Source organism: Phyllostomus discolor, chromosome 13, assembly GCF_004126475.2.
Source record: "Phyllostomus discolor isolate MPI-MPIP mPhyDis1 chromosome 13, mPhyDis1.pri.v3, whole genome shotgun sequence".
Taxonomy (NCBI): Eukaryota; Metazoa; Chordata; class Mammalia; order Chiroptera; family Phyllostomidae; genus Phyllostomus; species Phyllostomus discolor.
In genome coordinates, this window is record NC_040915.2 from 76,266,546 (window position 1) to 76,282,608 (window position 16,063).

General features: G+C 40.1%; 1 protein-coding gene across 1 annotated transcript in view; it reads right to left on the reverse strand.

The window, feature by feature from the left end:
• Positions 1-15,229, reverse strand: part of TBCEL (tubulin folding cofactor E like) — a 74,182-nt gene extending 58,953 nt beyond the window's left edge. Inside the window, 2 exon segments of the mRNA XM_028528175.2 lie at positions 491-655; positions 15,044-15,229. Of these exon segments, the coding sequence (XP_028383976.1) occupies positions 491-646 (156 nt within the window). The 5' untranslated portion in view covers positions 647-655; positions 15,044-15,229.
• Positions 15,230-16,063: the final 834 nt, after the last annotated feature.

Consider the following 16,063-nt stretch of genomic DNA (forward strand, 5'->3'; position numbering starts at 1 on the left):
TTGTAGTGTTTGCAGCCTACCAGTTCCTGAAAGAATATGTAGTTGAAATATATCACTCAAACATTGTTCCTGCCCTATGTAAGAGGCCATCTAAATGCCATTTGGTCATGCCCTGACTGGTGTGGCTCATCTGGTGGACATCATCCAGCAAAGCAAAAGGCTGCTGGTCAATTGCCAGATGGGGCACATGCCTGGTTTGTGGGTGGGTCCCAGGTCAGGGCGCCATACAAGAGGCAACTGATCAATGTTTTTTTCTCACATCAATGTTTCCTCCCCTCTCTTCCTCCCTCCCTTCCCCTCTCTCTAAAAAGAAATAAATAAAATGCTTTTTGGCCAATCAGAAGAAAAACAGGTACTTTCATGATTTTCAAAACACTGAAATCATGACAAGGGAGAAAGACCTTTTGACTCATAATTCAAAATAAAGAAAATCACTTACAAAAACATAATATTCTGGTTTAATGTCTTAAGTAAGCTCCAGCATATAAACATTGTAGGTCCCATTTTTCTTACCTTTCATAGGAGAGCCCTGAGGTGTAGCTGGGACATGGACTCCCATCCCAGGACCACGGCGGTAAGGAAAGTTTTCAGGACTATATTTTTCACATAATACTTGCATAAAACTCCTTCCACTAGGTTGATCCATCTTCCTTTCCTGAAAATCACACAGGAAACCAAGTCATCAAGATTATTTATTTTCCTAAGAAATATTTATTAAGAACCAGCCATTGCCCCGGACTGGTGTGGCTCAGTGGATTTGGTATCACCCCCAGACTGAAAGGTCACTGGTTTCAATTCCCAGTCAGGGCACATTCCTGGGTTGCAGGCTGGGTCCTAGTTGGGGCACATGTAAGAGGCAACCAATGTGTCTTTCACACACTGATGTTTCTCTCCCTCTCTTTCTCCCTTCCTTCCTCTCTCTCTAAAAATAAGTAAAAATCTTAAAAAAAAAGACCCAACTATTTACAAGGCACTCAGCATTATATACACATAAGACACAGTCACCACAAGCACTCACACTGTGGTGAGACCTTATGACTTAAGGAAGGCCAATATGCGATGAATGGCAGCAGCACAGTTCAGCACACATGATCATTACAATACAGATGAAAAGTGCCAGATGCAACCCAGTTGGTGTGGCTCAGTGGACTGCATGCTAGCCTGTGAACCAAAGGGTCGCCAATGGGTCCCCAGTCAGGGTACATGCCTGGGTTGCAGGTCAGGTCCCCAGTAGGGGGCGCATAAGAGGCAATCACGCATGAATGTTTCCATCTCTCTTTCCCTTCAACTCTCTCTAAAATAAATACATACATACTCTGGTTCTCTTCAGATCATACAAATCTTTCACCTTTTACTAAAAATAAATAAATAAAATCTTTTTTTTAAAAAAGTGCTAGATGCTTTAGAAGAGGAGGCAGTCCCTTTCAACCCAGGATAACAAGAAGACTTTAGGCTGGTACATAGGGTTCATGCGGTAATAGGAAAGAGAACTAAACAGATAGGTATAGATTAAATATCAGACTAAAGAGTTTGAACAAATATGTCCCTCAAAATACATCTCCTCTTCTCCCACAGAAAAAGAATTTTAACTGTTCTAGTTCTATTAGCTAGTTCTATTTAGAAATGAGTATATGACTAATACTAGTTGAGGAGATAGAAACAAATTAATCTATGGCCACTCTGGAAATCATCCTTAAAAGAGAGCCAGAGTGTGCTCTTTGCTCAAGTTGTTTTATTTTTACTTTTGTTGCCTTTGCCCAAGAAGACATACCCCAAAAAATATCACTAAGACAACTATGAAAGAGTTTACTGCCCAAATTTTCTTCTAGAAATTTTATGGTTTCTGGTCTTAAATTTAGGTCTCCTGTTAGTCTAGTTCTATTGTTTTGCACATGCCCAGTTTTCCTAACCCATTTATTGAAGAGACTACCTTTACCCTATTGATATTCTTGCCTCTTTTGTTGTAGATTAACTGACCATTCAGTGGGTTTATTTGTGGACTCTCTAGTCAGTTCCTTGATCTGCGTGTCTGTTTTTGTGCCAGTAAAAACACCTGTCCACTTACTAAGCCACACTTTTATGTGTACAATTTACCAAAGTTTAGATTATGGAATACATTCCATAATGATTACATCACAAATCATCTTGAGAATATAGGGCTGCCCTCCATCAGGATCCTCATTGGGGAGCTTAAGGATAGAGCCTGTGCTAGCAGAAAACAGTTTATGCTTTCCATCCATGCAAAGGGCTAAGCATCTGCAGGTGTCCTCTATACCAGCACTGATAGTGTCAAAACTGAACTGCCAAGCATTCTCCTGGTCTTTAGGAACTTCAGGTTGAAAGGTTCTTTTTTCAATGTAAATTTATCACCAAAAGCAATGGAGAATATGGAACAGGTGCTATGTCAGCAACCATTGCTCTTATTAAGACTGGTCTCCAGCAAATGCCAGGAAAATTTTAGAAATGGTTTAACAAAAGTCAAAGAAGTTGCATTGCTATTTTCCATGCAATTGGCAGTTCCAAAAGAATAAAGAGGGTGTGTGGGGGCTGCTAAACTGTCAGTGTCAAAATAATACTCTCCAAATTTAAAGAGCATCTTCTAACTGGAAGCTTCAGAATCACTTAAATTCAGAGCTGTGCAATTCAAGAACAACAGTCTTATATTCAATTTAAACAGAGACAACCGAGAGATGGTAAAATAGTCCTAGTGAGCAAGGAATCAGGGAACATAAAAAGTTATTCTTCGTGGCCACAGGCTTTAGCAACTCTTCTAGATAGTCTGGTTTTTTTTTCTTCTCCCAACCCCAGGCCTCCACCAAAGCCTTAAAAGCAATGCCAGGCACCTTCATTGGTCATTTTCCAGGGCAGGCTATTGAAAAAGCTTTCCAGGAATGTAGATAGTATACACATTAATACACGAGTTTTGAATTGGAACACTAAGATTGCAATATGAATCAGTAACATAAATCTACTCAACATCTGCTGAGGCAGTTTGAGAAGGAACAATAGGTGGGAAAGGAAAATTGAAAACCAAACAGATTGAAAAATGAGGAAATACAGGATGGAAAAAGATCTTTAAGTGGAGCCTTTGAAAAGGTTTTTTAGGGGCAGGAGGGTAATCTATGACTTTCTGAAAAAAAAAAAGTGTCAAATTACATCTGACTACCTCTACAACTGGCATAGTACTAATGCATTTGTAAAACTGTTCTAAATTGCTTCAGGTCAGGGAGCCAGGAATCTTGGGTGATGTTGCTTGGTTCCATTATCAAGTTGTGGAGTGCGCCTGTGAAAATTTCAACTCCTTTGTGTTTCAAATCCTAACTATACTATGTTCTTGTAAAGTGCTTGGAGAAAGTCAGGATAAAGTGTGGGTTGGATAAGGTGCTCAGGATCCTTTTGCCTAATAGATTGATATCAGAACAGAATACCCAGTCACCTAAGTACCGTTCAGCTGCTATAAGACAATTTGTATCTTATGCCCCCAAAGGGCTAGCTAAAAATTAGTATGAAACTCAATGCAACTGAAAATAGAAAATAGGCCATGTCAGACCACCAGCACAAAATATAGTTTAATGAGGGTATACAGGGTCAATATTTACTTCATACACACTCACAAATGTTATAGTAGAGTACCATACTTGATGAAGTGTGAATACTACAAGCCTCAGTCACAACTTCCAAAAAATATAGATAATACCACACAGAATCCCAAAATATACATTTTAAATCTTACAAAAGTAGTTTTATCTGCTTACATAAAGCATACACTACCTCCAGGAGAATAAAACAGACAGCAGTAAAATCTGTGCCTGTGGTTGACTCCAGAGAGAGAAATATGGAATAGGGTAAAAAGGAGATTTGAGCTTGGCTGTTTGCCTGCTTAAACTACCTGAAGTCACCAGATACATGCATCTTTTTTTTTCTAATTATCTTTTGAAAATATAAAACATTTTTGAGTGATATGTCTGGAAATGACCTAAAAATTTGTCAAAGGGTTTTGAAATCCTTGTTATTACCAATTATTTATGGAAAAGATGCCAAATTAGACCATGTGGAATATAATATTAGTAATAATTTACAAAGGAATTGGATAGTGAGGGAGAAGAGAGGAATAAAATGGACAGCCAAACAGAATTAGACACTTTTGTAAAACAGCTTTGGGAAATTTAAAAAAAGAAGGCAGAAGAAACACACCAAGCTTCAGAACTAAACTACAGTGGAAATGACAGGTGGGGCTGAGACGCAGGGGTGAGTGACAGAGCCTGATCTGCTATGTTCACCGTGGCTTTCAAGGGCACAGAGAGTGCTCCACTGCCAAGTGTACAGAGCTCTGACAGAATAACCTCAGGCCTGCAGGGTCACTTCCTTTGCTAGAGAAGTTAAATGTGTTAATCAATGTTAGCCAAATATTTTACCAGAATTACCCAACTGTGTCCAAACCACTCTGAGCCTGGGACCATAATAGCTCCAGGAGGCAGAGATGACAAAGCTGTCAATAAGCCTAAGGATGCCCTGGGAGCTTCAGGCCTTCCTGTCACTGTTTACAGTAATCAAGAATCAAGAAAAGAGGGTGCTTCCTGCAGCAGGAAGCCGATCCGACAGGATTAAATTTACTGAAATAGTAAAGACTTAGGAACTGATTTATAGTTCTAAAAAATAAACTGCAATATTTCAAAATATGCAATAGTTCAGGATGAGGCTAAATCTGCAATAAGAGTTTTCATAGCTTAAAAATAGTGAAGAGGGAAACACTCTAAAATGGTTTAAAATTATTTTAACCCATTTGACATGGGTCCATTTATATACAACTAACCAATCTCATCTATTCATCAGAGAAGAGCAGAAAAAACTACACTTGAAAAACCAACTGACAATATTTTGCTACCTTACACATGAAAACAAAACTTAAATATTTTACATAAAGACTACAGTTTCACCTGTAGGTTGTTCCTTTGGTCAGATGACATTTCATTCTAGTTATTTTTCTCCACATAGGGGCCTATTTCCTTTATAAGGCAATCTAAGAATAAAAACCTCTTTACGACTTGCTTAATAAAAATGGAGAGGGCAAATATATTTAGCTAATTCTGCCATCTGTTTTTTGCACTTTATCAATTAGGCGTATTTTCCCATGCATGTTACTCATATAATGGATGTCCTCATAGAGTTTAAAGCCTCATTTAGTTCTGTTCCAGAAACAGTACATCTGTACCAAACATTGTGCTAAGCACTAAAGAAGTGAGAGTGAATAAAATCCATATTCTTTCCTAAGGATATTGGTAATCCTAAAGGAAACACATGGGAATAACACATACCTGAAATAAACTGCATAGAAGTAGTGAATTCACATATAAAGAAGTGACTGACTTTTGGAAGCATGATCCAGGAAGCAGGTGAAACTGGAGCCATTTTGAAAGATTATGAAGATTAAGCTAACAGGGTGCAGAACAGCATTTCAGGCAGGGAAATGATGGAGTGTGAACAGGCTCAACATATAAAACACTGGCTATTAAGCAGTATTGCCAAAACATAAATTATGTGTTGGGGGGCAGGGGAAGCAGGATATTGGATTGTCAGGTGGTCAGTAGAGTCCGTTTATGATTGACCTTGCTCAGGTTCAACTTTATTCTATAGAGATAAGAGTAAGAAAAATGCTGCTAGATCACCATGAATAGTGCAAGGATGGGGGTTACCAATCTTTACACAGAATATCAAGATGTCAAAAATGATAAGAATTTTTTTAAAACCCCTGGGCAGTTAGGAGTTTGTTCACCTTGGGGAAGAAGTACAGGCTAGTGGGTGGAAGCCACATACAAAATTAAGGAAACAAGTAAAGACAGGGAGTACAGACCAGGACTTTGAGAAACTTAGATGAAAGCAGAAGAAATGGGACAGTTGATGAAAAAACCCAAGTGTTCAGAGAGAGTTTTGCATAGCTTATTCTCTTTTTTTAAGGATAAAAGAGAAATTTGCAGGCTGAGTATGGGAGGAGGGGTGCAAGAGCTCAGTAATAACGAAACCAGTCTGTAGAGGAAAATCCCCTGGAGACTGTCAAACAATCTTTTAGGGTTATCAGCTTTCTCAATCTTTGCAAGTACCTTTTATTATTTCTTAAGACAATTTAACTCTTGCTTTATGGACTCTTAACCTCATCCAGGAAAGCTTCCTTTTTTGAGAGATCCCCACAACACCCAAACCCTGACAGTTTCTTGGACGTTACTGTAGGTAGCTGGACTTTTGCTTATTTTTTTCCAAATCTTTCTGATTCTCAACATAAGTGTACCCAAATGATACATAATTACTCTAGGAAGATATAAGTGTGTTAATTATTTTTCCCTCCATGAAAGATTAAATAAATGAATTCATAAAGGTCTATTAATAAGCTTTATTCTAAATAAGTGCTTTAATAATACAAGTGATATACATTCTGAATTTTTAAAACATTCAATTGAAAATAAGCAAAAAACCTGTAACACCATGTAGTTTCCATATAGATGTACTTTTTCTTTTATTAGTTAAGTAAAGCATGTAAATAAGCGCTACCAAAACATTTTCTTATCTGAAGCATATTGAGAGCCACAGCCATAACTGGAAGCATTGGTCAAAAGACTTAGCAATTAGATTAAGCCTGAGGATGCACCTTATGGTGTATACTTTTCCAGACCACTTTCCATACTATGTAGATATATACACAATCATTTTTAAGGTTTGTAGAATATTCCATTAACAAGCTTTTGCAGCTGAAGTCATGAGTGACAGCTCTCTCTCTCACAAAAACTCTTGAGGGACATTGTCCAAGTCAATATAATTAGGCTAGATAGCCTCATTCTTAATTTTATTTATCATAAAGTATGTAAACCTAACAATTCTATCTCAATAACCTCTCCTAAGCATTATGTAGTATACTTAAGTGGATGTCTTCTTGGGATGAAAAGAAAGGAAAATAAACTAATTCTAATAAACTTTCAGAACTATTCTATAGAATTACAGTTTATCAATTCACAATTTACTCTATGTGTTCCAAGTGCAAAAGTTGTGTGTAGCTGATAAATGCATTATCATGACATGCCATGCAACTATGATTTTGTAACCTAACACAAACCACCAAAAAGCCAATGTTCCCCAAAAGCCAAGTGTCTCAACACTGAGTTTAAATGTCATTTTCCACAACCAGCCTCTGAAACAGACAAGCTGGCACTTATCTCTATTTACAGGATATGACACTGAGGTGAGTTGCTCAGGTTTCTGTGGCCCAACCAGCATGCTAGGTCATACTTTCTGTATCCCTAATCTATTGAGCCATGCTGTCTTTACTAAAAAGAAATACTTCATGTCAACAGTACATTGCATCACGCACAAATCTAGAAATACAACTTACTAAAATACATGTAAACCATTACACCCAAGATACCTCTTTGTTAACTACATCAAAATAAATGAACCACAAAACTAACAGCAATACTGAGTGGTTTAGTCACCAAAGGGAAAAAACTATTCTCAATGTCTCCTGCCTGCCAAAAAAGCAATGAATATTAGTTTCTTGAATGGATTAGTTTTCATTAGAAAAAAATTATACATGCAGCAGTGAATACACAAATTTAAGGTCTCAAGACAGTGAATAACAATCTGGGAAAAATGAAAGATAATCCTTACCTTACAACTTAGAAAAACTCAAACCCAGATAAAATGTGAAAGGTAAACTTTATCCCTATGAGAAGAAAATAGTTATATTTTTCTAATAGAAGAGCTTTAACATCTTGTTATAGAAAAATACTTCATAAAAAAATATGAGAAACCCATAAAGAAAAGGGTGACCAGTAAAATGAAAAAATTTAGATCATGAAAAAGACATTAAACACTTAAAAAGACAACTGGAAAAAAAGATATTCACAACATATGTAACTAATATAGAGAACTCTTGAAAACAGTAAGAAAAAGGCAAACAACCCAACAGAGAAAAATGGACAAAACACATCAACAATATATAACAGAAGATAATATTCAAATAATTAATAAATGTGTAAAAGATGTTCAAGTTTAATAATATTCAGAAACAAAAAACTTAAACCTTAATGAAATACCATTTAAATTAGCAAAACTTAAAAACTGACAATACCAAGTGCTGGAAAAAGTGTGGAAGAACAGGAAGTCTCCCATGGCTCATGGGAGGACAAATGCCTTGGTCCAAATGAACGCAAACAGCCTGCAAACACCTTTCACTGTCCAGTGACATTGAAGGTGCACACACCCTGCGACACAGCAATTCTCCTTCTCCATGTGAACTCTGAGGAGTTGGTGCAGGTGTGCCAGGAGAAGAGCAAAAAATGGCCACATATCAGTAGTTTTTGAAATTACAAAAATCCTGGTAGGACAAAAAAGGCCCTTGTGTCCAAGAATAGGCAATTGGATAAATTGTGTTATAGTCATTAAGATGAACAGTTACACAGCAACGGAAATGAACAATTGATAGTTCCCTATGACTGCTTCCTCGTCAATAGGAATGACTTTAAAAAACAATGTTGAATGAATAAAATAACTAATCACAGGAATATATATACAACTACCTTATAAAAATTCAAAACTATATTAAGTTAATGACTGTATTGTTTAGGGTCACATATATATGTGGTAAAACTTGCAAAGAAAAGTCAGAGAATAAGAAACACAAAATTCAGAACTGTGGCACTCTTGGAGGGTGGGGTATGTATGATCAGGGAGATACACAAGCGGCAAAAACAACTCTTAATTCCCTCCTCAAAGCAGGTCCTCCTCCACCAGTCCCCACTTCCAGAGTTATATTTGATTTGTCTTCTTCTCATACTCCCATGTAAATAATCAGCAAGTCTGATGAACAGTACCTCTAAAACACTCCAATTCTTTCCACCTCCATTATTTTGCTTTGGTTCAAGCCTACATCAGCCTCTCACTAGGAGGGCTGCAATAGCTTTCCCCTTGCTCTCTCATGACTATACAATTCATTCTCACAAGTGGCCCAGTGATCTTTCCAAAATTAAGTCCATTAAACTCTCCAGCAGCTTCCCTCCACACTTGGAATAAAATGCACTCTATCATAGTCTGAGGGCTTCATTTAATGTGTTGTGCTTACCTCTCTAACCTCCTCTATGGTTTTCCTGGCCACTAAGTTTCAGCCAGTCCAGCTTTCTCCTGCTCACACCTGCAGGCAGATCCCCCTCTCAGTGCATTCCTGAGAAAGCGCTTTGCTGGTTCTTGCCTTATCTGGCTTCACCTAAGCATTTAAGCCTCAAATCAATTTAGACACAAATATTACTTCCTCAGCAAGACTGCCTGTGATGAGCCCACCCAAAATAGCACTGCTGCCACCACCATCAGTCACTCATCACTTCACCCTCTTTCCCTTTTTCCAGTACTTATTATGACCTGGTAGTTTCGTGCTCATTTTGGATCCTTCTCCCCCAGCACCAAGTCCACAAAAGCAGGGATGCATCAGTCTGGTCCAGTGTTATGTGGAGCAGTGTCTAGCACTTAGCAATACATACTTGTTAGATGAATGAAAGAGTAGATTTTACTTTGAATAAAAATGAGTATCTGCTGGCAGTGAAATAAAAATCAAGTATACCAATTAGGAGTATGAGAGAATGGAAAGGGAAATTTTGAAAATCACTGGGAAAGCATTTACCTAGGAAGAATTTTAGCTTACATAGTTTTTGTCTCAAAAGTACTAGTAATAGGTCACATTCCTAACCACCACTTGAGAATGACTAGTCAGCTTCACACAGGCACACAGCCCTGGGTCCTGCCAGTGTGTCCATCTGCTCACATCTCCTGTTTTCAGAGAGCACCATGATTAACAGAAGGGGCTTCAGTTTGGCCTGACTTCAATTATGAATCTACACTGAAATCTGAACAAGTTACTTACTTCTCCATGCCTGCAAAACGGAGCTATTAATAGCTATTTCATAGTCACTGTGAAAAATACAGGTTTTAAAACATCTACTTGTGCCTGGCATGTGGTAGGTAGTAAATCAAATATAGTTATTTTGATGAAAGCTGAGAGTAGGTAAATCTAGACAAATGGAAAAGCTTATAGAGTCAAGTAACAACTAAACATTTTCTACCCCTAACAACCCTGGCCAGCATGGCTCAGTTGGTTGGAAAGTCAGTTGTCCTGCAACTGAAAGACCACGGGTTTGATTCCCTATTGGGGCACATGCTAGATTGCTCCGTCCAACTCCCAGTCAGCGTGCATGCGGGAGGCAACCCATAGGTGTTTCTCTCTCACAATGATTGTTTCTCTCCCTCCTTACCTTCTCTTAAGAATCAATAGCATGGCCTCGAGTGAGGATAAAGAGAAGGTACTGGGAACACACACCAGAACGAGATCCTTTTCTCCTAAAAAAGACAAATATACCCAAAGTAATGCAAAATGATGTAAAAGGCACCCTGAGAACACCAAACGTCTGTCCTCACTAAGGACACAGGCCACACATACAGCTGAGTCATAAAATAGAGCCACAAGATTTCCTAAATAAAAATACCTCGCATGTAAGGTACCAGATACGTCTAAGTGAGAAACGTGGTGCTGCTGCTATGGTGTGTGTGGGAACGGGGCAGGAAGATTAAGATGGGCAGTGGACCCGGTGGTAAGGGGATACCTTGGTTTAAGTTTGTACTTTACTCTTCAGGCAGTGGGGAGATGAAGCAGGGGGGTGGGATTTAACATGCTAACAGAATTCTAAAGCAAAACACCTTTATGACTTTAGACACCATATGGGTCCAGGATCTGTTTACCCAGGAAGCAAATAACAATGACTGACTTGGAACCTATGCTCACCACTTTCATTTCTTCAATGACTGTTGTCATGCTGATCATCTTCTCAACAACAGATAAAATCTGTTGAGTTTACTTGTGCCTTGTATGTTGTTTTATATATGCTCTCTCACTCAATTATTGTAACACCTTTATGAGGGGTACTATTAATTAATCCCATTTAACAAATTGAAAACCTAAAGCACAAATGTTATACCAGTTGGCTAGTGAGTGAGAGACCTAATTCAAATGTAGGCGGCCTAACTCAAAGCCCTAAAATTAAACCAACCGGCTGACTGCTTAGTTCATTTACATCACTTACACAACTAAAGGCATCATGCTAGGTCAGTGGATCTTAAATTTTACTGTACAAAAGAATCAAGATTTGATTCAGTCAGCTCTAGGGTAGAATTTTTGGGAGATCTGTAATTTTAACCATAAATCCAATTAATTCTGGTTCACTTGGTCTGATAACACCCTTTGCTATGGGGGGTCCTAGAAAGTGAAGGATATTTGAGTTTTCCACTCTTTATGAGTTTACAATTTGAAAGAGGTAAAAACAAGACAGACAAAACAATTCAGGAAATGCAACACAGACAATACGAAAAGAAAGGCTTCATGAGAAAAGAGTTATCTGTAATGATATGAAGATGGGTAGGATTTCCTGAGGAAACAGGTTTCATGTAGACTTCAGGACTAATGTTACATACAAAGGAAGGTATGATGAATAGACCACTTGGCAGGAACAGAGGATCTGCATTTACAAATGGAAAAATAATGTCAGGAAAAACTAGAGGCTGTGGGAATGCCCTCAAGGTCAACCTATACACAGGGTGCCAACCTGCGGCCCACAGGCAGCATGTGGACCAGGGTAGCTAGGAATATGGGCCAACACAAAAATTGTAAGTTTACTTAAAAATATTATGACATTTCCCTGCTGGCGTAGCTCAGTGGATTGAGCGCGGGCTGCGAACCAAAGTGTCCCAGGTTCGATTCCCAGCCAAGGTACATGCCTGGGTTGCAGGCCATAACCCCCAGCAACCGCACATTGATGTTTCTCTCACTCTCTCTATGTTCTCTCTCGCTCCATCTCCCTCCCTTCCCTCTCTAAAATAATAAATAAAATCTTTAAAAAAATATTATGACATTTGTTTCGTTTTTGTGTTTGCGTATTTAATGTGTGGCCCAGAGACGCCAAAAGGTTGGACACTCCTGCTACTGGATGGGCTTTATCTACACTGGCACTAGGAAGCTACTAGAGGGTTTTTGAAGGCAATTATAAATGACAATACTCTTTGAAGCTTTGCAAGATTATGCAGAACTAGAAAAACAATGGGAATAGTCAGGCTGTTAGTATTCTAATCTAAAAAAAAGGAGTCAGCATAAGGTGGTAAAAAAAATTGAAAAAGAGAGGAATGGTAGACTAATTGCATGTAGGGCAAAGGCAACAATCACAGCTAAATGATTTTTTTTCATCTCTTAAATACAACTTATATCACTGTAAGCTTCATGTTACTTTTTAAGAACCTCTTATACTGCTAACTAGGCCCAAAAATAAATAAAATTCACTTATTTAAAACACAGCCTATGACTGACTAAAAGGTCATTAAATAGGCTTCTGAGTATACAAAATACATGTCACGTAGTTCAGAAACTAAAAACACAAAAAAGTAATCTGTGAAATGATACATATATACATATTATATATAATTAACATATAGACATGAAGAACATTATTGAGAACTACACAATCTCATTTTACACAAAGTTCTATAAATGTAAGCATCTAATTTCCAAACTCACAGCAGTTTGGTGGCAAAAATTAGAAGGGGAATATATCTGGCTACAGGTGGATATATTTTAGAGTCTGAAGTTCAAAAAGAAATGAAAACTATAAAAAAAGCAAACACAATCACTCAGGGTAAAATCTTCACAACTGTTTATTGATAGGTACACGAGTCCCAGAAAACAAATTGATAAGAATCTTCCTTCATTTTTCAAATACCTAACACACACACACACACATAAACTTTTAAACATTCTTTAAAGCTAAATATTTTAAACAGCTATTTACCTTATTGAAAGGTAATTTAAAGGATGGCTGATACATACCAGCACAGCCCTCTCATCAATAACCAAGCATTGATATAAATAGTTAAAGGTAAGAAGATATATTTTTACAACATACAAAGTTTAAAAATGGTAACAATGCTTTCTTAAGGCATCTAATCAAGAATGTGGCTCCACAGAGGAAGTTTAATTTGAGCAATTCTTCTCTGATGTCCTGTGTCTTTGAATCCGTGTTCCAAATAATATGAGGGTATCCACAATAAATATTTAATGCTATTAAACAGGTCCTAATCATATGCCCTATAAATTTACCTACTGAAATCACGTGACATGATTCGACACTCAACATCCCATTGCACTGCATGACAACTTTTAAAAGGACTTTAAACATAGTAACACATATAGGCCTCTCACTAGGTTCACCAACACTCATTAAAGTTTATTACAGTACTATTCATATAAGGACTTCACTTATTTTATAAACAGAAGAAAACAACATTTTCCCGGGGGCAATGACGATGTTAACTGACTCCAAGTTATATTTAAGTTTATGATTAAGTTTAAAATACATACCAAAGCCACATACCTTTAATCATGTAGAGTATACCACATATTAATTATTGGAGTACGAAGAATTTAGGTTTCAGCTTAAGATTTTTTTAAATAGCAGAAAAGCAAATCAGTATATATTTACAACACTATAACATTAAAATAAAATTACCTTAACTATGTTGCAGGGATAAATCAACTAAATGGAACTATACCTCTCATATTTTTCAGACACAGCAAAAGATAGAGAAAATTAGGGAACATGCTTATTTCAAAAAATCTCATCCAATGATCAAGCAAAATAAGATATCAAACGTTAAGATTATTGTGCAAAACACCAAATATGCTGCATTATAAATATTTAAACAAACGAAGCACTCAATTGCACCTGGTTGGTACCACCCTCCCTCCACACCAATCCATGTCCTTGGAATCATCCTTGTTCCCCCGAAGCATACGATATGAGGACACTAACCGAAGACAGAGAAATGTGCCTGGGAGACAGTATTTTTCAAACTGCAATTTGTGACCCATAAGTCAATGTAGTGGATTGAGTCAGCATTTTTTAATAAAAGAGAACGAAATACAACAGAAATTATTAGAATGCATCACGAGTCATAAGGTTCAATGTAAAAATGTACTTTTCACAACGGAGCATGATTTCAAAAAAAACAAAAAAAGTTTGAAACATCCTGCTCTAGAGATCTAGGTCCGCCGATTCGGTTCCGGACCCAGAGGCTGAACGTTTTCAAGGGCCCTGGGCACCCACACAAACTCCCTGCCCCAGACGGGCTCTGGGAACCCGGTGGCAGAGCCGCAGGGCGGCCCAGGCAGAGCCTGGACGCGCCTCCGCTACACACGCCTTTGCACTAGAGCTGTTCACTTCCCCAACGGCCTCAGACGGCGCCTACAGCCTTCCGGGCAGAACTCCTCCTTCCTCCACCGACCGTAAACAGTGCAACGTGCAGTCAGCTTCCCTCAACTGCAGCTTCCAGCGTCACTGCGTCGCAAGAGAAGGCAACATTAAACCTCCCCGCTTCGCCGTCTCCCAGCGGTCCCTCCACGGGAAGTCCCACAGCGCTGCGGGCCCGGGCAGGGCGCCCCCTCCCAGGCTCCATCATAGGGGACCCCTTCCTTCTCTACATCTCACTACTCTGGGGCAACACGGTTACCCCAAAGCCTTTAAAATAAAGCGCCCCATCCTTTCATCAGTCCCCGTACGGAGCAGGCCTAACGTCCCCAGAGCCCGGTTTTGCCCGCCCGTGGAGCCTCCCAGAGGAACGTCCTCCACTTTTTTTTTTTTTTAATTTCAGTGGCTTAGAGACAAGTTTTCTATTTACCCACCCAGCTACCTCAGCCTCCTCAGCTTCTCATGCCAGCAGGGGGCCTCTTCCCGTGCCGCACGGCCCTGGGCTCAGGGAGGCTCCGGCCTCCCCCGGACCTCACACCGCCTCCCACACGCTCCGGCCCCTCTCCCAGCCCAGGGACCTGCCCGCGGCGCCCGGGCTGGGATCCCGTCCTTCCCCGCCTCCCAACCAGGCCTCGCCCCGCTCCTAGGGTTAGCTCGCACTGAGCAACCCCCTGCCCCGCCGGGGCGGCCTACCCCCTCGGCTCCCTGAGCTCAGCCCTACTCACCCCGCAGCCCGGGAGGCGGGGCTCTGCGGCGGCTTCCCCGCGCGGCGCCTGTCGCCCCCCTCCCGGCAGCGCGGCGGCTGACACCTAGCCTCGGTCCGGTCCAGACCAGCCCCAGCCCTTGCTGCTTCACCTCGTAACCACACAGGGGCTGCAGCCCAGTGTCCTGCATTGACCCGGAAGCAGCTGTCCGGGCCCAACAACAACACGTGACCCTCTCGCGTGTTCACGTCTGCTGCGTGAAGCGGCGGGGGCCTAGGAGTTTGTTGCCTTGGCACCAGGATAGCTGTACAGCTGGAGTGTCCGTAGAAAGATACCGCCTGTGCTCTTTCTGTGGCACATCAAAAGGGAACACCTTGGTGCAGCATGGGGGTCACCTTGGTGCAAAGGAGGTGCGCGGACTGCGTCACCTCAGAGTGACCGGGGGCAGGTCAAAGCAAACCTCGGCTATGGAGAAGCTGAAGCGCACAGAAAGGGGCCTTAGGCTGAACCTTTCCAGGTTAGGAAAGGTTCATTTCCAGACTAGGAATTGAAAAGGTCTATTGCATGAGATGTGTGCTGTCATGGGGTGTGTATCAGAGCAGATGAGGGGTTAGATGTGCAGGCATGTGTACTTACTTGTTGCTATGGGCAGAGATACAGTTCTTCAGGAGGGACCCAGGGGAAGTTCTTGTAGCCTGACTTCTCTTACTTCGTTTTGTTTTCTCTTGCTCTACACGTAGGGCTTAATGGAGTTAGAGGGGAAAGCCTGCAAGAACTGGTTAACGGAAGTGCTCTGAGGATCAAGGGTTGGGGAACCTAGCAGTGTGGCTAAGTTTGCTGAGGTGGGGCTTTCCTCTTCCTGCTGCAGAGAACAGAGTGTCTTTCTAGCACTTTAGGATTAATGGCTTTGGGGGCATCAGGATCAGTGGCATGATCATAGTCAAAAATAGCCTTAATGAGATATGCACAGAATAGGAAGAACAGAGTGGATGCTACACAGATACTCAAATGAGAGACTTGTGAGTTCAGGGACCCTTAGGG